This window comes from Sturnira hondurensis, unplaced genomic scaffold (genome assembly GCF_014824575.4).
Source record: "Sturnira hondurensis isolate 20B ecotype Veracruz unplaced genomic scaffold, ASM1482457v3 Scaffold0022179, whole genome shotgun sequence".
Lineage (NCBI taxonomy): Eukaryota > Metazoa > Chordata > Mammalia > Chiroptera > Phyllostomidae > Sturnira > Sturnira hondurensis.
In genome coordinates, this window is record NW_028094810.1 from 1,150,312 (window position 1) to 1,175,935 (window position 25,624).

The 25,624-nt window shown below is 59.3% G+C and overlaps 1 protein-coding gene across 1 annotated transcript in view; it reads left to right on the top strand.

Annotated features, from left to right (window-relative positions):
- The window catches only part of CACNA1H (calcium voltage-gated channel subunit alpha1 H), a 64,503-nt gene that overhangs the window by 17,518 nt on the left and 21,361 nt on the right, over positions 1 to 25,624 (top strand). Inside the window, exons 2-8 of the mRNA XM_037034487.1 lie at positions 22,078 to 22,153; positions 22,466 to 22,610; positions 22,724 to 22,857; positions 23,294 to 23,391; positions 24,490 to 24,649; positions 24,980 to 25,298; positions 25,486 to 25,578. Of these exons, the coding sequence (XP_036890382.1) occupies positions 22,078 to 22,153; positions 22,466 to 22,610; positions 22,724 to 22,857; positions 23,294 to 23,391; positions 24,490 to 24,649; positions 24,980 to 25,298; positions 25,486 to 25,578 (1,025 nt within the window). The remainder of the gene's footprint in view (positions 1 to 22,077; positions 22,154 to 22,465; positions 22,611 to 22,723; positions 22,858 to 23,293; positions 23,392 to 24,489; positions 24,650 to 24,979; positions 25,299 to 25,485; positions 25,579 to 25,624) is intronic.

The following is a 25,624-nucleotide window of genomic DNA, read 5'->3' on the forward strand; positions in this document are numbered from 1 at the left end:
TGGGTTTGTATCCCCTCTGGTGTCCCTCCTCGCACATCCTCTGCAGATGGGGTTCAGCAGGGTATGTGGCAGGGAGAGGCCAGGACCCCTCCTCTGGTGGGGGCCTGGGATGGGCACTAGCTCTCATCTCCCGTGTGCTGTATTTTACTTTCATTCCACACGTCCCCTTGCCTTTGGGGCACCGGTGGCGGGCTTGCCACAGGTAAGTCACCACTAGGAGGGCCCTGGGCTGAGTGGACCCCTCACATCCGTCAAAGGCAGCTCAGTCTTACACCAGGGTGGAGCCTGCGTTTCAGAGGGCGAGGGACTCGTTGAGGGCCCACAGCTCTTGGTCCTGGGTTGTCTCGTACTTCAGTGAGCAGCTGCCCGGTGCCAACCATGGGGAGTCGCCTCGGGACCTTGGTGCCACTGTCACAGGTGCTCCAAGGGACTGGCCAGGCCCCCACATCTAGCTCTGCCCTCACCCCTTGCCCATGTCCTCCCCTGACCCTGTCACCTCCCCCACCCCAACCCAGTACGGAGGCCCCAGCCCTGTCTCCTCTCTCCCTTCACTCTCTTGACTCTGGCCAGCCGAGCCCCATCTGGTCCCACACAGGCCTCTGTCCCTGCTGAACAGTGCCTGCCCCCATTCTCCTGGAGTGCACTCTGGGGAACCCCTGGTTACCCAGCAGCCCCCTCATGGCCACCTCCTGGGGGGCATCCCCACTCCTTTGGGCTGAAGCTCCTGAGAGTCTGGGGGCCTACAAGGGTCCTGGGCTGCTTGGGGCAGCTGCTGTCCCGCAGGTCCTCGTGGGGGCTGGGGAAGGCCAGAACTGGAGGTGGTGATGCGCTGTCCTTGGAGAAGCTTCCTGGACTGTGGCAGCCAGTTTGGCCTGCTGGAAGCTTTACGGGCCTCCCGCGGCCCCTTCCGGGTGGGGAGCTCCCCTTAGTCCATGTGCTGGCCACAGGCCCGAGGTCCAGCTTCCCTGGTGCTCCTCTCTCATCCAGAGCCAGAAACCAATGGCAAACCCTCATACCCCTGAACCTTGGCCTCCCTCACAGAAGCTTCCAGAAATGTGTGTGGGGCAGGGCGGCAGGCTGACTCAAAGCCCAAACTTTGAGCTTCCCAAAGTGCCTTCTGTGTCCACATGTGAAGGGCATGCCCCCTCCCTCAGGCAGATGCAGGTACACTCAGCCCCCGAGCCTCCCCCAGAGCTCTCTGCCCCAGGCGCTGCCCTCCCCCCAGCAGCACGGGCAGGCCTGCAGTGGGAACCCAGAGTTGTGGGAACAGCAGGGAACCTGCAGGCCTGTCCTTGGAGCGGGATTCCCTAATTAAAGGATTTATTATTAAAGCGCCCAGCTTCCTCAGAGCTGCCTTCCTGTAACACGGAGCTGGCCCTCAGTCCAGCAAGCAGCCTCCTGGGCAGTGAGGATGAGCCTCAGGGGTGCCTGCCCCTGCGGGGGGGGTCACTTTGGTGCCTTTCATCGGGGAGGGTCTGCCCCCCCCCCCGGGAAGGGTGGGTTTCATGAAAGGCCTGCCAGGCACTGAGTGGCCCCACTCCGTGCCTTGTGGGGCTTGGGTCGGCTCTTTGGTGGTGTGCTCAGGTCTGTGGGAGATGCAGGGAGGGACTGTAGGAGGGAAGCACGGGAGGCGGCTTGCATTGGGGGGGCGTGGGGCAGCGTCCACGCGGGAGTGGCATCTCTGTGGCTGAAAGACCCTGCAGGTCCTTGCATCCCCTGTGAATGTTGAGGAGTGCGTTCAGGTGCGGTGGTTACTGGGCTCGGGTGGAACCTAGGGCTGTCCTTGGTTGCGGGGCTGGTTGCCATTGGGGGTCCCTGAGAGGCCAGCAGGTTTGGGACCTGGGGGCAGCACGACTGTGGGGACCCAGAAGGGAGCCCACGGAGGGTGAGGCCGTGGAGCTCCATTGGTGTGGGTGGGAGATTGGGGGGCCAGCAGGCACTGGGGTGGGCGGTGGGGGACCTCCTGGCCAGATGTGCCTGGATTCTCCAGGTGCCTGGGGAATAGCATGACAGCATACTATTCCCTAGCTTGGTAAAACAGAGGTCCCCCCAACCCCGGGCTGTCAGAACGGTCCCACCCACAAGTCCACGGGCCCCAGAACTTCTGTCACAGGACTCTGTCTCGACATTCACTTTACTGGAGTTTAAAACGGAAAAACTTAGAAATTGCTGTTTAGCAATTCACTTAAAACAGTAGTAAACCCCATGTGTTAACCTAGTATTTTTCTCTTAATGAAAAGTGAGCATGTTTTCCAAAACAAAAATGTAGCAAAAAAAGGGGGCAGCTTGTGGTTTTGCAAGTCTTCTGACCGCCTGGCCTGGTGGGAGACTCTGAGGACAGTGGCCTGCCCCCTCCGCCAGCACACTGGGCCAGGCCAGAAGCCTCTGGAGTAACCTGGGTGCACAGCAGGGTGCAGGTGAGGGAGCTGTCACCTCAGGTAACCCCGAAGGGGCTGGGTCCTCAGCCACCTCGAGAATTCTACCGGTGCCTTCCGAAACGGCTCTTCCTGGGCAGAATGTGAGGTCCAGGGTCCCCATTTTCTTGATGAGGTGATGTCTGTGGTGCCGGAGGAAGTGCCTGGGAGAAGCACAGGACTCGTGGGGCCTGAGCCCCTCCTGTGGCCCCGCAGGCAGCAGCCTCACACTGCTCCCCACTACCACGGCCTTGGGCCAGAGTCCAGCGGCCTTGGGCTCGCTCTGGGCCCTGGGCCGCTGTCAGGCCCCTCGCCCTCCTTTGGTCCAGGTTCCCTCAGAGCCCACCCTTGGTTAGGACTGGACCCTTGAACAGCATATGTCCCCCCAGGAGGAGGTGCTAGTGCGCAGATTCCCCTCCACCTCTCCCCGCTGTGGTAGGGAACGCCAGCCCCCAACCAGACGACTTGGGAGGGAAAGGCCGTTATGTGGCCAGGCTGCAGGTAGGAAGGGCAGGGCCCTGTGATGCTTGGAGGGAGGACGGTGCCCTGCCAGGCTGTGGGGTTCCGCATGCCTGTGGCCTCCCCGTCCCCAGCAGGTGCACCCTGGGCCTTCCTGGACGCAGTGAGCGTGGACGGATGCTGTGCCGGGGTGGGGAGAGGCACCCCGTTGTGCATTTAAAAAAGTGACTCGGTTCACAGAAGTCATCCTATCCCTGCTGGTTTACAAGAATTTTGCTCAAACATTAATGGATCAAGTTATTAGGGGATCGATTCAGATTCGGGTGGCTGGAAGGGAGCCAGGATGGGCCAATCCCTGTGCTGAATGGCTGAAAGCTCCCTGGGGCTCCAGCCTGCAGTCGGCCTGTGGAGGAGCAGGTGTCCAGTGCAAGATACCTAGCCTCGTCAGCAGGGCTGGGCCACCAGCTGTGTGGTGGCAGGTGGGTACCAAGGGCCTACTGTGTGCCTAACCTGTTAGTGTGCATCTCCTTCAGAGAAGGCTCAGCTCAGTGACTCACAGAGGTGAGGTCCCACTATGCAGAGTCCTCCACCCACAGCCCCACCTGATGTGAGGCCCTACTGAGTGCTCAGTCCATTGAGAGTGAATTCCCACTGTGTGCACATGACTGAACCCAAGCCCTACATAATTTGGGGTCCTACAGAGAGATTTCATTGAGTAAGGTCCTACTGTGTGCACCACCCCAGTGCACAGCCCTACGTACCATGCTGTCTTTGTGATCCATGTGGGAGTGAGGTCTTACTGTGTGCACTGGTGTACCGGCCAGGCAGAGCCAGCCGTGTGCTGGGTCTCCTGAGGGCCCGTCCTTCTGTGTGGGGGTGACCCAGAAGTGCTCTGAGGAGGCCCAGGAGGGCGTCTTGTCCACCCTCAGGTTGGACAAGGCGGTGTGCTTTTCCTCCGTGAGCCATTCCGTGTCGTGCCACGAAGCCCCAGCTGTGCGGGGAGGGGTGCCCACAGGACCCCTGCTCCTTGCTGTCCCGTGCTGTGAGGGAGGTCAGGAGCCGGGACTGGGGGTTGCCTCAGTAACTCAGGAGACTGCCACGCCACTGGTCCCCACTCTGCCTGCCCGTGGGACTGCCGGTCCCTGCAGCTGTCACTACCCCACTCTCACTGCAGGGCCTGGGTGCAGGCGGGAGTGCTCTCGGCAGCCAAGGGCTTCCTTTACTTTCAGGCTGAGATGCGAGGGGTGTTCAGGCCTGAGACACCCCTCCCTGCATGGACGTCTTTGTTGGCATTTGGGACTGCTGGACCCGTCACCCGCTTTCACCATCCGCCCAGTGCTGTGAAGGCTTGCCTGCGTGTGCTCGCTCACGCCCTGCAGAGGTCCCTGACACACAGTGGTTGCTCAGTGAAGGACTAAGTCAGCTGAGGAGTCTTTGGTGTGGGTTTTGAGGGGTGAATAGGAGTGTCCCCACAGCAGGAAGGTAAATGGGTGTTGCAGGTGCTGGGTTCCCTGGGACTGGGCTACGGAGGTCACATCAGCCGAGTGTGCTCCAGTGACTGTGTCAGGCAGAGTGTGGGTTCCCCACTGTTGCCACCTGGGCTCTGCTCCCTGGTCCTCTGTCTACAGCTGGCCTGGGGCTGCGATATTCCAGGACATCCTGGTGGCCGTCCAGGGGTTGGTGCTCCGGGGGCCGCTGCCCCACTTCCGGTCACGTGGGTGTGCTCTGTTCAGCAGTCTCAGCCTGCAGTGCGTTCGCCTTCTCTGCAAATTGGCTGGTATAATGGCTCAGCCGGCTTCTCAGCTTAAAGACTTTCAGCCCATAAATGCAAATGCTGTGTCTTTTGAAATGTTTGTGCCAGGGCCTCCCCAACTCCTGGCAGTGACTATGCTGCTGCGTGGAGCTCTAATCAGTGCTGAGGGGAGCCGGCGTCACCTGTCTGAAGGACTCCCTCCTTTGTCTCGGGCACAGGCTTGTGGGGCTGACTGTGACTGCTGACGAAACGAGGGCCTTGGCCTGTGGGGAGAAGTGGCACCTGCTCCTGCCTGTCTGCACTGGCAGCTTTCGGGAAGCCCAGCTGTGCGTGGCCACCTGGGTCCGGGGCCTTGGGTCTGGGGCCTGTACCTGCGGAGCTGGCAGCCTGCCTCCGGCAGCCCAGGGACCCTGCCTCTGCATGTGACCCAAGCTGCTGGGTCTTCCTCTGGGAAGTGGCAAGGACAGCCCTGGCCCCCGCTGGGGAGGCCAAGAGTGGCGTCTGTGACAGGGCAGACCCCCTTGGGGCTGATGGGGGCCGAGTCTGCTTGTCTGGGCAGGATTCCCAGAGAGTGCAGGGGACGAGGGCGCCAGGTTGAGTGTCCACAGGCACTGCCCCGGGCATCGAGGTAGGAGGGAACACTGGGGGCCTGGGGCTGCCCAGGCTCGGGTTCTCTGGTGACCAGCAGGTGAAAAGTCCTGAGCCTTGGTTTACCTACCAGGAAAGCAGTGATGGTTGGAGAAGACCCGCCCTGGCTGGGAGCCGCAACTGTTCAGTTGCTTCTGCTTCTGGGCAGCCAGCACCCCACCCTCGGCCATTCCCCTGGGTCCCTTTACCCAAACTTCTGGAAGTTTGTGGGCACAGGGCATCGTGGCCACACCCCCCAGGGGGCTCCAGCCAGGACAGACCAACAGACAGGAAGGTTCTTCAAGGATGTGGTCACCCATGGTGGGTGCACTCATCTGCTCAGGGCCGCGGGAGCAATGCCCCACGGGCTGGGGGGCTGCAACATTGGGCGTGTCCCGGAGGCTGGGAGTCCCAGGCTGGGGTATGGGCAGGGCCGATTCCTCCCGAGGCCTCTGTAAAGGGAGCCTCTTCCCAGTGTCCTCCCGTGGCTGGTGTGGTTGGTCATTGTGCCTGTGTCCCAATCTTGTCCTCTTACAAGGACAGCGGGTTGGACAGGGGCCCACCCATGGGGCCCCATTTCACCTTGATCGTCTCTTTAAAGGCCCTCTCTCTAAACAGTCGCTTCTGAGGTCCTGGAGGCCAGGGCTCTAACGTGTGAATTTGGAGGGAATGCAACGGAGCTCTTAACCAGGGCTGGGGACAGGGCTGGGAGGGGCCCAGAGAGAGGCACTGGCCCATCAGGGGTGGACAAGCAGGGAAGGTGTCCGCAGCCTGGGCAGAAGGATTCAGGGAGCCAACGTCCCCTAGACCTGGCACCGGGGCCTTTTCACACCTTGCCTCCAGGATTCCTCGCATGGAACATGCCCTGCGCGCTGTGGCCCAGGCCAGAACGGGACTCCGAGCTGTGGGGATTCTCTGCAGAGGGCCAGCCGTCCTCAATTGTGGGCAGTATCTCCAAGGACACCAGCAGTGGCATTGTGTAAATGTCAGGTCTGGGGCTGGGCTGGCGGGGACCAGGCCCTGGAGAGCAGTGGCTGGAGATGGGGGGGGACAGCAATGCTGGGTCACTGACCCATCACCTGGCTCCTTTCACTTTGAAGTCGACATTTTGAGGGCCTGGGCTGCCTTTTTTAAATGGCGTGGCTATTAATAACACGGCTGGTGGAGGGAGGGCTGAGTGAGGTCAGACACCTAGTGTCCCAGCCGCCAAGGCCAGGGGGCCTTTGGGTTTCAGAGAGGGGTGGCGAGTCGGGCTGGGGGAACAGCTCCCAGTAAGGAGCAAGCAGACTGCCCAGTCCTGCCCAGAGAAAGCAGCGTGGGTTGGGGGGTATGCTCAGACGGAGGGGTTCCCCGGGGGCTGGGAAGAGGTGCCCTGGCATGATAGGAGACTCCCCTGTCTTCTTACTGCCCGACTGTGAGCAGTGAGTTCCTCTGTGTGTCCATGTGTGAGACAAGGACACCGGAATCCGGCCTCCACCCCTGCTCCCACAGCCTAGGCCATTCCTGGCTCCTACTGTCACCGCCGCCCCCCCCCCCCCCCCGCCACTCACACACACACTCAGAACTTAGGCTGGGTATTTCTCAGCCGAGGCGGAAAGCCTCCTGCTTCTCCCATGGCCTCTCGCACCATAAACCTGCCCCCAGCCCTCAGGTTCCCATTGGGGGTGATTTTGCCGCAAAGTCATCTCCTGACTGCTACTTCTTGGTGCCTGGCCTGGCTCCCCACTGGCCCCATGCTCTCACCCACTTCCTGCGGTCCCAGGATGCTGGGTTCTCTGGTCGGCGGAGCCCGGCTAATGTCCTGCTTGCTGTGTGGCTGGCTGAGCCTGTGCCCCACTCACCCTGCATCCCACGGGCAGGAGGTTCCCACTGCTGTGGGAGCGTCGCCGCCCTGGTGGGTACTGGGAGCCATGGTGCCTGGGAGTGGCCTGGCGGGGCATTAGGCAGCCCCTGTGTCCAGGGACTGTCCAGGTGTTTGTCTTCGGTAGCCTACTGGGGCTGCTCTGGAGAACAGAGACCACCTTAACTCCCAGTGATGGGACTTGCCTAGAAGGTTCTGATGCTCCCCACAGAGCATGGGACTGTGGCGCAGCCTTGGGCTCTGCTGGAGCATCCTGCAGAGGGGCCCAGCCCCATCTGGTGGGGCACTGCTATGGGTGGGAGACCATCCTGGTGTGACAGTGCTGCCTGATTAACGGGGACAAGCTGATGACCAGATGGACACAGGCAGCGGAGGGCCCTTGACTCCAAAGGCTGCAGGGGGCGAGCTCTCCGCTGACACCCTGTCCCCTAGACCTGCCTGGCCCCAGCCAGCTGTCCCCGACACTGGGGGAGGGGGCTGTATTTTTATCCAGTACCCCAGGGATTCTTGAGCATCCGCATGTTTGGAAAGGGGCCCAGGGGCTGGTGGACAGGGTGTCTGTCCTGCCTGTGGGTGGAAGTTGGACTCTGGGGTCTCTGACCTCAGCTTCAAGGCTCTGGAGACGTTTCCTTGTCCCCCACCCCAGGAGACCCTGGCCGACCTAGTCCTTGGGATATGCCCTCGTGTGGTGGGAGAGCAGGCCCAGAGGGGCCTGTCCTTCCTTCTTTCTGCGAAACACCCAGTTGACAGGCAGCGCTTGTGGGCAGGCCAGGGTTTGCAGAGCGTGCCAGCGGGGTGAGTGCTGTGTGTCAGTGTGAGCTGGGCTCGTGCGTGTGCAGGGGCCTACGTCCGTGTGGAGTGCATGTCCCCACCACAGTGTCGTGTGTCCCAGTTGTGGGCTGGGTGTTCACACAAAGGATGAGACCACAAACATCACCAGCAAGGGCAGGAAGGAGGGATTCAGCTGCCTTGGATTCCCACCTAGGGGACAGAGCACGGGGCACTAGGCCTACCCAGGGGCACTCCTGGTCCTGGGGCGAGGAAGATGTGGCCCAGGTGCTGTAGCCCCAGGCTTATAGATGCCCTGTCTCTATCTCCCAGCTCCCGGACAGGTGGCTCACCCCCATTTTCTTGCAGGAAGGAACCTTCTTCATCCAGCTTCTTATAGGCTCTGAGCCCCCTAACTGGGGCTCAGGCTAGCAGTGGGGCACTGCAAGCCTCGTTCCCATGGAAGGAGCGTCCAGTCCCATGATGTCGCTAATTCAGGCCTCGGGCAGCTGTGCAGTTGTGCTGAGACAGTTATTTCTGGCCTGGAGAATTCCTGCCTGGAGCAGGCCCTGCAAGCCTGTCCCCACGGGCAGGCAGTCATCTTCCCCAGGGGCCCCTCCTGGCTCTGTGCCCCCCCCACCCACGCTTTTCCCTTTCAGGGTCTGGGTGGGGTTGTGCAGAGCCCCCGAAAGGTTCCAAGATGGGCAGGGGTGTGGCTGGGAAGGAGGCCTCACCTGGCAAGGCCAAGTTCCTTCCAAGCTTGCCTCTCCCGGACCCTGTCCTAGGAGTGGTTCGGAGCCCTCAGCTGCTCCCAGCAGGAACGGAGCCAGAGCTGTGACGTAGAGATCCTGCAGGGGAGCCTGGAAATGCAGCGCAGACAGCACAGGGGGCTGGCTCCTTGCTCAGGCTACAACACTGCCCGGGAGGAGGGCCTCCCACAGCCCTGGAGTACGCCACCGGAAAGTGACCGGCGAGGTCCCCATGCGGCTCTGCGGCCTTCGTGGCCAGATTCTGCAGGCATGGTGACCACAGGTGGAGATGTGGGGCAGTTTTCTGCCTAGTTGTGCCTTGTAAAAAATCCCGAATCAAGGTCTTTATTAAGGGCTAAGCAGAGACATTAGCACTTTTCCTAATAAGCATGGGCGTTGAGAACGTGCAGTTGGAGGGAGCTGTGAGTATGCGGCTCCGTGGTGTCTGCGTGAGCGTCTCCTTCAGTGCTCGGAGCGGGGATCTTGCTTCCTGAGTAAAGCTGGCCTCTGGCTCCTCTTAAGGCCAGTGCTTTGAAGGGGCACATCCGAGTCTGGCTGAGAGCGTGTGTGTAGGGGTGTGTGTGATGATGTGTGAGATCGTGTTTGGTGGGCATGGGTGAGTGTGTGCGCAGGCACAATCCCGCTCAGCTGCGTAGGGTGGAGGCATTCAAGGCATGCAGGAACAGGCGGTGTGCACACATGTCCTGACGCTGGTCTTCCGTGGGCACGGGCTGGCTCTGTTGCCAGGGCCTGGGTTGCCCGGGTTCCTGCTGCCACTGGGCCCTACCTGGATGGAGTCAGGGGACTGCCCGCTTCATTCCCTCCCCCCTGGTGGCAGATGGGTGCAGATACCACTGTTGGGCTGAGAACAATGCACTGCCCAGATTAGCTCAGTAATTACGTAGGCGAGGAGGGGGCATTCGTGTCACGAGCTGCTCAGAACCCCCCGGCAGTTTCCAGGCGTTGGGCTCTGCTGGGCAGGAGGCAGGCCGCAGCCCCCGGGCCTAAACCCAAGCTGTGTAGGAAGCCAGAGACCCAGGTCCTGCCCACTCAGAGGTCTGCATCGCTCCTCTGTCCTGGGGGCCTGAGCCACAAGTGCCCAGAGGTCTGGGGAGCAGTTCCTTGCAGGCCGAGGTCAGACCTCACTTCCCCTTGAGCCTCTGGGCACAGGGAGAAGCTCTCAGAACACACATTTGGGTCCAGGAGAAAGGATGTTCTGGCGATGGAGTCATCCACTGGTAGGGTGATAAACTGGGTGGCTCCTGTGGGGTGTGGGTCCGCAGCCCCTCAGTTTCCCAGGGACATCCCAGCCCCGCTCCGACTCCTCCCATGTGACCTTGAGCCATCAGGGAGAACAAACAGCTCCATGTTTGGCCAGCTGGCTCCCCACCCTGGCCAGCCGACCGAGTATGAGAGCTGGTGTGAGTCACGCAGGCCTGGGCCATGGTGGGGATGGGCTGAGGGGGAAGAAGGGCTCCCCGAGCTGGAGTCCAGCCAGAGCAAAAGCTGAGAGGAAGTTGGGGCTCAGTCTGGGCCAGGCCCGTGGGATGCACACTGGGCAGGGGGCCAAGAGGGCCTGCAGGTGGGGACCCCAGCCTCGATCCTCATGGTTGCTTCTAAACCAGACTCTCCTTGTCTACCCCCACCTGTCAGGACCATGGGTGGACCATGGCCTCGTGACGGAACAGGGAGAGGAATAGGGGTACTGCTGTACCCCACAGTATCAGGGCATCTTAGAACAAGTGGGCAGGCCTGTGGTTCGAGAGGTGTCACAGCCTGGCAGTCACCTGTCCCCACCGGGATGGATGAAGGGGTACCTGGGCAGGGGTTTCCCATGCAGAGCTTGTGGGAGGGGCTCCCAGTGACCCCCCAGCACGGCCGTTTAATTTCTGACTCCAAAGTCACCTGCCTGCAGCCTGACCAGCTGACACCTGCCCTCCTCTAGTATCTGTGGCCCCTCTGGCCCCCTGCTGTCCCAAACTAAGATAATCCTCTGGACCCCACCCCCTCCTTCAATTAAAGCCCTGTGGTGGTGGTTTTCCCCAGGTCAGGTTGTGGGGGGGCTGAGTCTTGGGGATCCTCTGCCAGTAAGGAGTGATGGAGGGTGGGCTGGGGGATCCTTTTTCCAGAGGCCCCCTTCTGATTTCAGAGGCTGCACCAGGTCTTCCTCAGGAGTTGGCGTCTTGTTGTCATGGCAACAGCTTGGGGAAAGCAAACTTCAATAGTGGCCACCTGCCCCTGCCCTCAGAGACCCTCTCGGGAGACCCGACTGAGTGCCCATCTGGGCATTGGGGTGGAGGGTGCGCTCAGGGCCTGCTCCGGGAGCCCTAAGGGCCCTCTCTGCTCCCACAAGCTGTTGGATGAGATTTCTGTCACTTCCCCCATGAGACAGGGGACTCCCTGGGGCCATGGCAGGTCTTGGGTGGCACAGTGGGCTGAGGCTCCGAGTGGCTGGCTTTGCCCTGAGGCTGTGGGGGCCAATGCCTTCCCCCAGAGCCCTGGGTCAGTGCTCCTCCGTGTTGGGGGGCAATGTTCCCGCCGGCGATGGCCCTCTCCCATGTCCTCAAATGAGGCAGCTGGGCTGCAGCCAAGGGGTGTTAGCCACAGAGGTGTCTGTGCCCCCTTGTGTGGCTCCTCCTAGCCCCAAGGGGTTCTGGTGAGTCTGGCACAGTTACAGTGGGGTCCCTTCCACCATGCGGGACCTCTTGTTTCAGCCTTCTGCACTCGGCCTTGGTGTCGCCATCGCCGACCAGCTGTGGGTGCCGCAAGAGGTGTCTGAGGCTGTAGGTCAGTCCCACATAACAGGAACCCTGGAGCTTGGGTCAGGACATCTGATGCCACCAAGGGGGAAAGCGTGTGTGCATGTGTATAAACGTGTGTACCAGATGGCCAGTGCCTGCTCCGTCCCACGGCCCACAGGCCCCCAAATCTGCAGATGAACACCCTGCCCTGGGCCAGTACAGTTGGAGCTTAGTTAACTAATTTCCTCACGAATTAGTTAACCAAGAACATTTATGGAGTAATTGTCCTAAGCCACCAAGGAGGGCCCATCTAACCTGGGGGGGCTATGCTAGTGCTTCAGGTGCGGCCGGCTCCCCCAGACCGAGGCAGAAATGTTACAGCCTCAGGGGGTGCTTCCTGGACCTACTGATAGCAAGATGGTGTCAGGCAGTGGGGAATTGGCGATGACCCACCCACAGAGTGTAGGCAGGGTCCATACCCTCTGGCCGGAGGGCATTCTCAGTGCCTCGGGAAAGGGAACCTCCCCCAGCTGCCAGATCTTTGAGATCAGCAGCAAAACCCTCCAACCAGAGCTGAGTCCCCGAAGCCTTTGGGCATCACTTACAAAAGGGGGGCTGGAAATGAAGGGGGTCTCACCTGGCTGTGGGGTCAGGGGTTAACTGGGCTGATAGCCCAGGGCCAAGTGGCATGGCCCCAGTACCCTGCCTGCACCCGCACCTTCGCTTTGAAGGTGCAGAGGGCCTGGCTTCCCATTGGTTAGGCTTAGCCCTGCCTGGTGGGAATTAGTTGCAGCCCCAGCTGCTGCTCACGGGACCCCTGAGCCTCCTCACCCTGGCTGGCGGCCGCTGAGCTCTGGGAGGAGCTGCTGGACTCTGCTGCCTGGCCCCACCCTTCCCGTACGTCGGGGTCTACCTGTTGTAGGAGGCAGATTTCAAACAGTGCCGCCCAAGCCTGGTTAGCGAGAGTCCACCAGGAAGACTCGGGGATGCTGGGGGCCCCCAGGACGTGCTGAGGAGCCATCGCCCAGAAGGTGGCATGCATCCAAGTTGGGGGGGCCTTTGGACCCTGTAGGGATCCCACATGGTGGGAGAGCCAGAATGAGTCCCCACTATGCTGCCCACATGCTGGGTCTCTGCGTCGCCATTCTAACCGTGTGCTTTGGGTGATGGTGACCGCGGGCCGGGGGCTCAGGCAAGACAGATTGTTGTTGAAAACCCTGAATATATGGATTATGGTGACTTTTGAGGTGAAACTCAGATACCACTCAATTAGCCATTTTTAAGTAAACAGTTCAACCCTGGCTGGTGTGGCTGAGTGGGTCAGGTGCCAGCCTGTGAACCAAAAGGTCACAGGTTCAATTCCCAGTCAAGGAACATGCCTGGGTTGTGGGCCAGCTTCCTGGTTGAGGGCGTGCAAGAGGCAACCAACTGATAAATCTCTTACACATGATGTTCCTCTCTCTTTCTTCCTCCTTTTCTTTCTCTGTCTAAAAAGTAAATGAACAAAATCCTTTGAAGTGAACAGTGCAGTGGCATTTAGCACATTCATAATGTTGGGTCATCACCAGCTCTTTCCAGTTCCGGGACATTTCCATCACCCCACAGAGAATCCCATCGCCAAGCCCCAGGAAACCCGTCCTGGATTTGCCTGTCTGGATATTTCATTTCCTGTCTGTGGAATCCTATAATTCCTGTCCTTTGTTTGGCCTATTTCACTGAGCATCACACTTCCAAGGTTCATCCGTGTGGAGGCGTGTGTCAGTGCTTCATTCATTCTGTGGCTGAGGAGTGGTCCATTGGATGGACCCACCACGTTTTATGCACCCATTTGTGCGCTAGTGGACATGGGGGGGGGGTGTTCAGCTTTTGGCTGCAGTGAGTTGTGCTGCTGAGAGCACGTGTGTGTGTTCATCTGTCAGAGCGCCCACTCAGTGTGCACCGCCAACCCTCCTTCGGGATCCCTGCAGGTGTGAAGAGGGTTTGGGAGAACCCCTCATCAGTGGTGTGTGTCTCAGCTCCCTGTTAAGATGCCTGGCCAAGGAGGAGCCTAGTGTGAGCCTGTTGCCATGGCAACTTGGAAGCTGTAGTTCACCAGCTGATGCACAGCGCAGAAGACTGCAGGCACCCGCTGCTCCACTAGCAAGGAGCTAAGTGTGTCTGCTCTGGGTCGGCCCGTTAAACAGGGGACCCTTCCCCCGATTCATTTGTGCCGCCAATTGCAGATCACACAGTCGGGCTTTCTGACCCCTCACTTCTGTAACTGCACAAGCAATGCGTGGCCACACTGTGCGGAAACCCAGCAACAGGAGTGGGGGGAGCAAGAGTGGCCTCTTGACTGCCCCCTGGGCTCCCATCTCACCCCCTTCCCACAGTGAGCCACACATGGGTTCTCCTGTGAGGGAGAAGGTCCTTAGAACGTCCCTGTGCCTTGTGTGCCTGTGCGTCGGCACGCCCTGAAGAAGCATTCTTCCGCACTACGGCCTTTTCATGAATGGGGTCACCTGTTCTCCCACTGCTGGCTCCTCCCGCTCCATTCTTCCCAGCCATGTTTCTGTGCTAATACAAGCAACACTGCTGCCCCCTTTCAGGCTGCCGTGGGGTGCTCCGTGGCCTCATGCGTCCAGCAATAGCGATGTCCTGACGTCTGCTAGCCAGCCTTACAGGACCACAGATGGTGCTGCCTGACACACCACCCTGACCACACGGCCCCTCCGCACCCTGGCTGAAGGCGCTGCAGGTGGCTGGTCCCGGGAGCCCCAACAGCTCTCTGGAACCGCTCTGGTTCTCAGGGACCTGTGGGTGGGGCCAGGGGGTGGGGTTCAGCAGGGCTGTACTGCTTTCTTTTTTCATTGTTCTTGTTCTTTTAAAAATATATTTTATCGATTATGCTATTACAATTGTCCCATTTTCCCCCTTCACTCCCCTCCACCCTGCACACCCCTTCCCACCCACATTCCCCCCCTTTAGTTCATATCCATGTTTCTTAAGTTCTTTAGCTTCTACATTTCCCATACTATTCTTGCCCTCCCCCTGTCTATTTTCTACCTATCGTCTATGCTACTTAGTCTCTGTACCTTCTCCCCCCTTCTCCTCCTCCCACTCCCCTGTGACTAACCCTCCATGTGATCTCCATTTCTATGGTTCTGCTCCTGTTCTAGTTTTATGCTTAGTTTGCTTTTGTTTTTGTTTTAGGTGTGGTTGTTAAATAATTGTGAGTTTGCTATCATTTTACTGTACATATTTTTCTTCTTCCTTTTCTTACTTAGATAAGTTTCTTTAACATCTCCTATAATCAGGACTTGGTGATGATGAACTCCTTGAACTTGACCTTGTCTGAGAAGCACTTTATGTGCCCTTCCATTCTAAATGAAAGCTTTGCTGGATAGAGCAATCTCGGCTGTAGGTCTTTGGATTTCATGACTTGGAATACTTCTGTCCAGCCCCTTCTTGCCTGTAAGGTCTCTTTTGAGAAATCAGCTGACAGTCTGATGGGAACTCCTTTGTAGGTGACTGTCCCCTTATCTCTCGCTGCTTCTAGGATTCTCTCCTTCATTTTAATCTTGGGTAATGTAATTATGATGTGCCTTGGTGTGTTCCTTCTTGGGTCCAACTTCTTTGGGACTCTCTGAGCTTCCTGGATTTCCTGGAAGTCTGTTTCCTTTGCCAGATTGGGGAAGTTCTTCTTTATTACTTGTTTAAATAAGTTTTTCACTCGTGGCTGTTTCTTTTCCCCTTCTGGTACCCCTATAATTCGGATGTTGGAACGTTTAAAGATGTCCTGGAGGTTCCAAAGCCTTTCCTCATTTTTTTTTGAATTCTTGTTTCTTCATTCTTTTCTGGTTGGATGTTTGTTTCTTCCTTCTGGTCCACACCGTTGATTCGAGTCCCAGTTTTCTTCCCATCACTATTGGTTCCCTGTGCATTTTCCTTTATTTTATTTAGTGTAGCTTTCACTTTTTCATCTAATTTGCGACCAAATTCAACCAATTCTGTGAGTATCCTGACCACCAGTGTTTTGAACTGTGCATCTTATAGGTTGGCTATCTCTTCATCGCTTAGTTTTATTGTTTCTAGAGCTTTGATCTCTTCTTCCGTTTAGGTCATTTTTTTTGTCTTGTCGTGCCTGTTACATATGAGGGGCGGAGCCTTAGATGTTCACCCAGGTGGGGCAACCTAGTCGCTGGGTTGTGACACTGTATGTCGGGGTGGGGTCCAAGAAGGAACAATGGTGCTTGCTCCGCTCTCTGCTGGATTTCAGTCACTTCCTCGGCTTCCTACAAGCAAAGTGGGCCCTTCTGTTGCTGGTTCCCAGGTGGGTGGGCTTGTGTATGTTCTAGGACCCTGTGGGTCTCTCCAGCAAACTCTCCTGTGAGGCCAGGAGTGTCTCCCAGCACCTCAACCCCCACAAGTGTTTTCTGTTGGTGGTTTGAGGCTTTATTTCCCCACACTGGAGCCCTGGGTTGTGCAGTCCGTCCTGCTCCCCAGTAGTTTCCCGGTTTAACTGTATGTGAGTGTGGGACTGCCCAGTCCGCAATCTGCCACCTCGCTGGGTCTGCCTGCTGCCATCTTGCCTGCCAGCTGCAGCCTTGCGCTGCCCGCTCTGCAATGTGCTGCCTCACTGGGTCCACCAGCCACCGCCTTACAGTGAGTCCTCTCTGCCCTCCTACCGGTCTGGATGAGTGTGTCTTCTTTAACTCCTCGGTTGTCGGACTTCCATACAGTCGATTTTCTGTCAGTTCTGGTTTTTTTCTGTTTCCAAATTGTTGCCGTCCTATTGTTGGTTGTGCGAGGAGGCACAGTGTGTCTGCCTACGCCTCCGTCTCGGTGGTGGTCTGGGCTGGGCTGCTTTCAGAGTGGCGGGTCTCTGCACTGGGTGCTGCCCACTGGGCCCCCGTAGTCCACAGCCAACTTGGCCTCGTGTGGGGCACTTTTTGGGCTCTGGAGCTGCCACTCTCTCTGCAGCCCCCTGACCCCCTCACTTGGGTGGGGTCAGCGCATGTTCCCTCTCCGGCGGCCCAGAGTCATTTACGCAGATGGGCTCTACGCCACCAATAAATGTGCTTTTCTTCTTGAGCAAATTGGAAAAGCAAGGTTGAGTGCTCCTGAGAACGAAGGGGCTGTGGGGGAGGAGGGCGGCAGTGTGGGGTGCAGGCGGGGCGGGGCGGTCCCCACAAGCAGAGCAGTGGGGAAAAGCTGGCCCAGGGTACCAGGGCCTCGGTCGCCCACTGGCTGTGTGCCTGGGAGCAGGTGTGCAGGTGTGCATGAGTGTGGAAATCCTGGGCCTGCCTGGACGTCTACCCTTTTGATCTTGTTCTTACATCTCCCCGCCTGTTGGGTCACTTGTCCCTGCCACATGGCAAGGCCTGAGAGCACGAGTCTGATCAGGGTTGGAGGCTAGTCTCTGTGATTGCAGGCCCACACGTGGCCAGTGCCCCCAGAGTTCCCCGGCCCCTGATCCCCTCCCTGTCTGCAGCTGGCCCAGGTGGCCTAGAGCACAGGTGGCAAACACAAGGCCCGTGGCCGAATCCGGCCCTCCACCTTGTTTTATCCAGCCTGGAACCTTGTTTCTATCCAACGGCAGCGGTGAGCTACTTGCCCCTAGTTAAGGAGTAGTTACATTTACACAGTCCTAAAATTACATTCAGCCCTTTGAAGGCAACTGCGAGGCTGATGTGGTCCCCAGTGAAAATGAGTTTGACAGGCCTGGCCTACAGCCACCTCTCTGGTCTGTGTGTCGCAGGCCAGGAGGCTCTGGCAGTGGGGTAAGGAAGTATGAGGGGGCTGCTGTGCGTACAGGACAGATAGCAGGGGCTGGGGAGGCTACAGTGGTCCCAGCAGGAGTCAGCATCGCTTGGCTGGGGTGCGCTGAGTGGCAGGCTCTGGGCTGCCTGATCGTGGGCTCCCCCCTTCCTGTTCCATGCCCTGATGCCCAAAGGGGCTCCGGAAGCTCACATCAAGCTGTTGTGGATTCGGCCTAATGGAGCTTAGTCGGCTGAGCAGATTGCTCTGGGGAATAGCAGCAGGCAGCATAGGGTAGGGTCAGCAGCTGGTGCCTTCTCCTCCCTGTGCCCGAGTGTCTGTATGATCTCATGGCAGCCTGGCAGGGAGCTGGCCTGTGGGGTCAGAGCCTTGTACCCACACAGCCCCCTCTTACCATGGGGGCCAGGCAGCAGCCATGCCTGGGGATTGCCTTCCTTGTGCCACCATGCCCCCCGTTGTCTGCGGCCCTGCAGTAGGAACCACATCTTAGCGAGGGGTGCCCAGCTCACCTGTCTGTGTCCCAAAACCACATTAAAGCACCCCTCCATCCCTGGCTAGTGTGGCTCACTTGGTTGGAGCATTGTTCTATAACCAAAAGGTTGCAGGTTCGAGTCCCAGAGAGGACATACCTAGGTTACTGGTTCAACCCCCTGTACGATTCCCTGGTCCAGGTGCCGGTCCCTAGTCTGGGCGGGTATGGAAGACAACTGATTGATGCTTCTCTTTCTCATCAGTGCTTTTCTCCTTCCTTACTCCCTTCCTCTCCAAAAGCAATGGAAAAAAATGTCCTCAGATGAGGATTAAAAAAATCTTATCAAACCTTTGTCCTGCACACAGAACCAGCCCACTGCCCAGTGCGCTCAATGTGGTCGAAATGCCTCCCTCCCTCCAGGTGTCTGGGGCAGGGTGATTTGTCGGGATTAGGGACGAGATGGGGGAGTTGGAACCTTTATAGAAGACACTTGGATGCTTTATAGAAGAGAATCTGGGTGAATCCCTTAGCCTCTCTCACCCCCAACTCGGCCAGGCAGTGTGAGAAGCGGCTGGCTCTGTGGGCCCCGGGCATCCTGAGCAAGCAGGCCTGGGCAGGCTGAGGGTGCTGCCTGTTAACAGGCGCCAGGACCATCCTTTGGTCCACACTGTCCTGCACTTTGCTCGCCATGCTGAGGGCTCCTGCCCTGTTCCAGGACTCTGGAGGTCCCTGTTCTTGGTGAGAGCCCATGTCGGGGTCCCCCACTGCTGCCATTGAGGGGTTCACAGCCCTTAACATGCACTAAGTGGCTGTGCACCCCTTCTTCTGGCTTCCACAAGCACTGCCAACAGCCCCGTGCTTTGCCTCCCTTTCCTGGTAATTTCTACCAGATGACAGGCATGTGGACTTGGTGGCACTCATCAAAGCAGGTCACGTGCCCTTGGGGCCTCCTCATGCACATGCCCAGGATGAAGGCATTTGTAGGCCAGTGCCATCTTGAAAAGAGACCTTAGGTGGCTTTTATTAACCAGCTGGGAATTCCCCGCAGTGAGAAAGGGATTTTTTTATTAATTTGAGAGAGAAAGACATCAGTTTTTTGTTTCACTTATTTGTGCATTCATTGGTTGACTTTTGTACGTGCCCTATCAGAGATTGAACCTGCAACTCTGGTGTATGAGGACGATGCTCTAACCAACTGAGCTATCCGGCTAGGGCGATTGATGGGGTGGTTTCCGTTAAAGCCTGGGTGAGCGGTGCCCCTCCCCAGCCCTTAATATGCCCTGCACAGAGTTGCTTCAGCACCATGGACAGAGATTGCAGCCTGATCTGTCCCATTGGGCATCCTCCTCCTCTTGGCCACCGGGGGCCTGACATTGGGGGGCTTGGGGTGTGTTGGAGCCATGTCTGAGAGGGGGCACTTCTCCTCCAGGGGGCTCACTGCCCTTCCTGAGGCCGCCAGGCTGGGGAAGGGCCTTCCTGGCCGCAGGGTCCTCCTGCTGGAGAGATCGCTGCTCGGAGCTGCGGGCCCAGGCCCAGCGCCCCTCTGGCCGGGCCCTGGGCCAGCTCCAGGGCTGCCTCCCCGTGCGGCGTGGCCTCTGCCTCCTGACCACATGTCAGCCTGGCTGCCTTGGACCTGCAGTGGAAACTGATTCTAATTTGTGAAACTTAATTTAAAACCTAAAGTATTTTTAATTAAAACCCAGAAAATCCATCTGTGTGATTAAGCCTCCAGAAGTCACTGGGCTTCATGTAATGAGTGGCCAGTTGGCGTGGTCTGTCCTCAGCTGTCCACCAAGGCGTGACTAGGGCACAGCTGTGATGTGTGGGGGTCAGCCTTGTGTGCGGGGGTGCCGATTGAGCCCAAGCCCTCCCTGGAGGGGACTGGTGTATCCTGGGCTGGTTGTCACCCCAGGGCAAGAAGGGCAGGGTGGCCCCATGGCGCTTCTCTCAAGAGCCTAGCACACGTGTGTGTACTTTCACCCCGACCACGGCAAGGCCTCAAGGCCCAGGTGCAGGACCCTGGACCTCATTCCTCCCAGACACGAGTTTGGAGTGACCCCAAAGGGTGAGTGCTTGCAGGGATGAGTGGAGAACTTTCTGGGTGCCCGGACTGTGCTGACTGGGTTTGTGACTCACCAGGCACCGTGGTGATGTCTCCATTTCTCATACGAGCCTGTGTTCACGGCTTCCCTGCTGCGTCCTGGGTCACTAGCCATGGCTGGTTGTCCTGAGTCTCGGGGTGTGCCTCGAGAGCAGGGAGGTAGGCAGGGGCTGGCAGGGTCAGGGTGAGCTTTGCTTGTCAGAGGTTGGGAAGGTGCTGACCCAGGGACCCCAAGCTGGCTGGTCTTTGCGAGTTGCTGGGGCCCTGGGTTGTAGTCCATGCTGGGGAGTGGGCCTTCCCACTCCCTGACCTGAGTAGCTTCTCAGGGGGCCTGGCCCAGACCAATTCAGACACATTCACTCTACCACCGAAGACCAAGGTCCTCAGCTTCAGCCGACGCCAGCTCCAGGGTCTGTGGCAGGTTCCTTTAAGAAGCCTCCAGGTCCGGGAATTCCTGTACCTGCCCCTTCCATCCTTGTCTAGTACCCAAGAACTAGCTCCCATGTGTGGGCCCAGTGCCCTGTGACATAGCCTGGGTCCCTCAGGCCCCTTAGGCGAGTCACCCAAGGCCCCAGTCTGTGCGGTAGAACCAGAGTCCACCTCAGATGGGCTCCTCAATATGCGAGACGGAGCCGTTCTAGTGCGCAGGTGTGACGTGGGCATTTGGTGCAGCTTTTCACCCTAGATCTGTCCTCTCCGCCCACCCACTCGCGGAGACTGACACACCACAGGCAAGGCCTCCCAGGGCTGGCTGCAGGCCCTGCCAGCCCTGACTGCGGGGCTGCCCTGCCAGGCGGCGCAGCCGGTTCCCATGGGGTCTGGGGGACAGGGCCCTCGGTACTGCTTTAGCAGGACGCCGATCGCTGTTTTTCCACAGCTGAATCACAGCAAAGGCACTTGTTACTGCTGAACCCATTAAGTGCACTTACGGCACTCTCGGTGGGAACGTGTAATTACATCGGTGGCCCTGTGCCATGCTGCACACTGAGCTGTGGGCATGGGCTGCTGGCATCAACTGCTGTTCCGCCCTCCCACCCCTGTCCTTGTCTGGGCGGCTGCAGGGAGAAGGGGTGAGGCTGGCTTTCGGGGTCCCACAAAGGAGGGGTTACACTGGGTGTGACCTCCTCCTGCTCCTCATCGCTGAGCCCATCTGCCTGTAGGTATGGAGGCCCCAAGTCTCCCTAGGCCAGTCCCCTCCTTGACCCCGTCCCAGCACTGCCCTTGCCGGTTTGTCACCCAGGGCTCAGAACCCCTTGAAGGTGGGGCTGCATGGACCCCCAGTCCCAGTGCGCACATACAGCAGGCGCAGTGTGGGTACCCAGGACTACATCGTGGAGCAGAGCCTTGTGCCAGGCAGGGGTCCTGCTGCAGGGGTCATCTCCCAGACCCACCAAGGGAAGCATGGGACGGGGAGCAGGAGTGCACTGACCTGAAGGCCGGGCAGCCAGAACGTGCTGCAGCTGAGGCTCCCATCCCTGTCGCCTCAGGGCCATGCCGGGTGGAGCCTACAGGATCCCGAGCCTGAATTTCCCAGGGCTGCCTGCTGACCGGTGGTGTTTTCCAGGTTCCCCCATGCACCTCGCACCAGCTTCAAGGTGGGCTGGAGGCCCTTGCTCTCTAGCCTGAGCAGGGCAGGCCGGCAACCCCACAGAAAGCCCACCTTTAGGGTGCGAGTGTGTGGGAGGGGGTCCTGACCTGGGGATGGTTTTGGGGGTAGGTACATGGAATTCCCCTGAAGTCTTGGGGCCCTCCCAGCCATGAGGGACAGCTAACTGCCTGTATCCATAAGGCTCAGGTGAGGCCTCAGCCCTCCAGCTAGGGGCCTCCTACACACAGCCCTGGCCCCATATTGGCAGGCTCCCTGATTTCCTGATGAACCAACTGGTACAGGTGTGGGGGTCCACCCCTTCCTGGAGGCAGCCGGGGAGACGACCAGGCCACACCTTGGCCTGCATGAAGCCATAGTGCCATCTGGTGGCCACTCCTCAAATGGGCAGGAGTTCTCACTGAGGTTCTGGGTGAACTCTTGTTCCTGTACCCAGGGCCAGGGAACACAGGGTGGCTGAGGCACCTGTGCTGGGTACACAGTATGCCAGATGCACTCGCTGCTGACTGCACCCTGAGGCCCCATCCTGGGCTGGACACCCTCCTGCCCGCAGGAAGATGCTTCTGGATGTGGCCCTCCAGGCAGCTTTTCCTCCCAGGACCGACTGGCTGGCTGGTGGGGGGCAGGAGAGTGCAGGGCGTCCCCCACCTGTCCTTCATCCAATTCCCGTTACCCTTTATCCGAGCACACAGTAGGGCTGCATATCCTCCAGGCCCAGTCACCAAACTGCCCCGAAGCTCACATCCTCCTCTCCCCGTTGCCACAGTTGGGGCTTTCTATCTGCTGGAGTCACAGGGGCCCAGGGCAGTCCGAGAGCAGCTGGCTCTGGGGTCCCCCTCACGGTCTGTGGACCATGGTCTGCAGCACTTGCCAGAGCCCAGACTGGGCAGCAGCTGTGAGATGTGCACCTGCGTGTGGGACCTTGATTTCGGTCACTAGTTAGGAGAAACCTGGAGAAAGGCAGCAGGTAGCCTCCAGCCTCCATCTAGGTCACTTGCCTCAGTTTCTTCTCTGTACCCAGAGTTGGTGTCAGGGTTCTGTCCCTTAACACCCAGGTGATGGGGCAGGTGCAGGGGTGGGGAGGGCTCGGCCCCCGGTGCAGTGGGAGGACAGGGTACCGCCTCCCCTCCTGCTTTCCCTTGGCCATCTGCCAGCCTCCTGCATCAGCCCTTAACTGCCTGCCCCACGTGGTTCGAGCACGTCAGCATGCTGGTCATCATGCTCAACTGCGTCACCCTGGGCATGTTCCGGCCTTGCGAGGACGTCAGGTGCCGCTCAGAGCGCTGCAGCATCCTGGAGGTAGGGGCCTGGGCAGGGGGGCTGGGCTGGCCCGCTCGCCATGAACGACCCTTGGGGACACCCCTTCCCAGTGTGTGGAAGGTATAGGTCCCACTCTCAGCCTCTCTTGCCAGGCCTTCGACGACTTCATCTTCGCTTTCTTCGCGGTGGAGATGGTCATTAAGATGGTCGCTCTGGGGCTGTTCGGGCAGAAGTGCTACCTGGGTGACACATGGAACAGGCTGGACTTCTTCATCGTCATGGCGGGGTACAGCTCCATGCCACCCACAGCCCCGCTCTGCGAGGCCAGGGCTGCCCTGGGGCTGTAGCTCCCGAAACAGCCTCTCATTTGACCAGGCCTGGCCTGGAGCCCCACCCCCTCAGGCTCCACAGGTGGAGGGGTCCCCCAGGGAGAGGGGTGGAACAGGCGCACTCTAGAGGGGTCCGGGCTGTACCTGGGAGGTGGGAGGTCAGTATCGCCTGTGTCAGGGGTGGACACTTGTCCTGGGGACCCCTGTGCTAGCAGCAGCAATGGTGGGGTGGACATGGGATGTCCAGGAAGGCAAGGGAGCACCCAGTGGTGACCGGGGGTCATGCCCCTCCTGCCTTAGGACCCAGCCTGGCTGGGTGCACGGCTTGGGGACCAGCTGTCCAGTATGTGGTCCCCTGCCCCCCACCTGAGCCCTCTCCCCGCCCCCCCCCAGCATGATGGAGTATTCTCTGGACGGACACAATGTGAGCCTCTCCGCTATCCGCACAGTGCGTGTGCTGCGTCCCCTCCGTGCCATCAACCGTGTGCCCAGTGAGTGAACACCCCTCCCTGGTATGGAGCAGGCTTTTATGTCTTGCCAGCCCTGCTGAGAGCTCCCCAGGGCCTGCTGGGACACAGGACCAGGATGCCACCTTGCCCTGGTTTCTGGCCACTGTGGCCCCAGCGCTGGAGGAGGGACTGTGGTCCCTGAGCAGTTGCTACTTTTTCTGGGAAGGACAGAGCAGACCCTGACCAAGCTGGGGTGTGATGGGCAGGCTGTGGGGGGCCCTGGCCACTCTGAAAGTCAGACTCCTCACCTGTACAGCACGCAGGGTGATATTGGGGGAGGGGGCTGCACAGGCCCCGGTGGCTGCTTGGCCCATCAAGGAGGCGTGGGAAAGCTTCTGGGGAGTTGCGAGGCTGCTCATTGAGAAGATGGCCTGTCCTCACAGTCATCTGCCCACACGGGATGGTTCAGGATTTTTCAGTGTCTTCAGAGTGTTCAGCGGTGTGGCTGAATTCGGGGAGGGGGCAGTGCCCATGTGACCGTGAGGCTGTATGTGTATACGTGGGGGGGGGGGCTCTGTGTGTACCACGTAGCTGTGTACGAAGCCTTCTGGTTGCCTGGCCTGGGTCCTGGTGGCCTCCCACCCAAGTCCAGGTTGTTAGGACTTGTCCTACAGCCCTCTCCGAGAAGTCACATGCCCCCCAGGGCAGGTGCCCCCTCGCCCTGGGGCCATTTACTCCACAAAAAAGCAGGTGGGTCAGGGTTGTGCTATGGGACCTCCCCAACCCCATACCTGTGGCAACACGTCTAGGTTCCCAAGCATGGAGGCAGACCAAAGCCCACGTTGCTGGTGGGCCCTAAGGTTGCTGCTCCTAGGCTAGAGCTAGGACCGCTGGACTCATGACCAGTCCTGAGGCCTGAACAGGGCATGGGGAAGAGGTTGCACCTGGACAGCAGCCTTGTCCCCCTTGCTGTGGGCCTGACTGAGAGGCGTCATTGTCCCTCAGTGTCCACTGGACAAGTAGGGAGTGGGTGCATGTTCCCTGGAGCTGCCCTACCCATTCATGAGCAGCGGGAGGGGCTGGGGGTGCAGGGCACACTCCAGAAAGTCCCGGTGCTGACTCCTACCCTACCCCTTGCAGGCATGCGCATCCTGGTCACACTGCTGCTGGACACCCTGCCCATGCTGGGGAACGTGCTCCTGCTCTGCTTCTTTGTCTTCTTCATCTTCGGCATTGTGGGCGTCCAGCTGTGGGCTGGCTTGCTGCGCAATCGCTGCTTCCTGGACAGCACCTTTGTCAGGTGCGAGGCCACACCCACCAGCAAGTCATGCCCCCTCCACAGGCTCTTCTGAGTGGCCTGCCCCCAGGAGGCACCGCCCCCAGGGGCTCACCCCTCCTGGAATACCTCTAGGTTGGGCCCAGGGTTCTGGCATCTGGGTCTTTGTCTCTTTACCTTGGTTTTTATGTCTGTTTTTGTCTCTCGTTTTCTGTTTGTCTCTCTCTGTGTCTATATCTATTTTCTGCCTCTTTATCTTTCTCTCATCGCTTCTTTGCGTCCTCCACGGTCTCTCCCTCATCCTCCTTTCCTTCTCTCTGTCCCCGTGCCCCGCACTGGGCCTCCCGCCCCTAGGAACAACAACCTCACCTTCCTGCGGCCGTACTATCAGACAGAGGAGGGCGACGAGAACCCCTTCATCTGCTCCTCGCACCGGGACAACGGGATGCAGAAGTGCTCGCACATCCCCAGCCGCCGTGAGCTGCGCGTGGAGTGCACCCTGGGCTGGGAGGCCTACGGGCAGCCGCAGGCTGAGGGCGTGGGCGGTGCTGGCCACAACGCCTGCATCAACTGGAACCAGTACTACAACGTCTGCCGCTCCGGCGACTCCAACCCCCACAACGGTGCCATCAACTTCGACAACATTGGCTACGCCTGGATCGCCATCTTCCAGGTGGGCTTCCTCTCTAGACCGCGCGGCCCATGGAGGTTGTTTCGCAGTCATGCTGGGTTCTGAGTGTGCGGAGCCGTGAGGAGGGGTGGTGTTTACTGGCTCCGCCAGCCCCACATCTGGACCCGGGGGGGGGGGGGCGGGGCTGGACCCTGCCCCCAGGTGTGTCTAGCCACCTGCCCCCACACAGGTGATCACGCTGGAAGGCTGGGTGGACATCATGTACTACGTCATGGACGCCCACTCCTTCTACAACTTCATCTACTTCATTCTGCTCATCATCGTGAGTGCCGGGCGCGGGACGGGCCCCAGTCGGCAGGGCGAGGCTT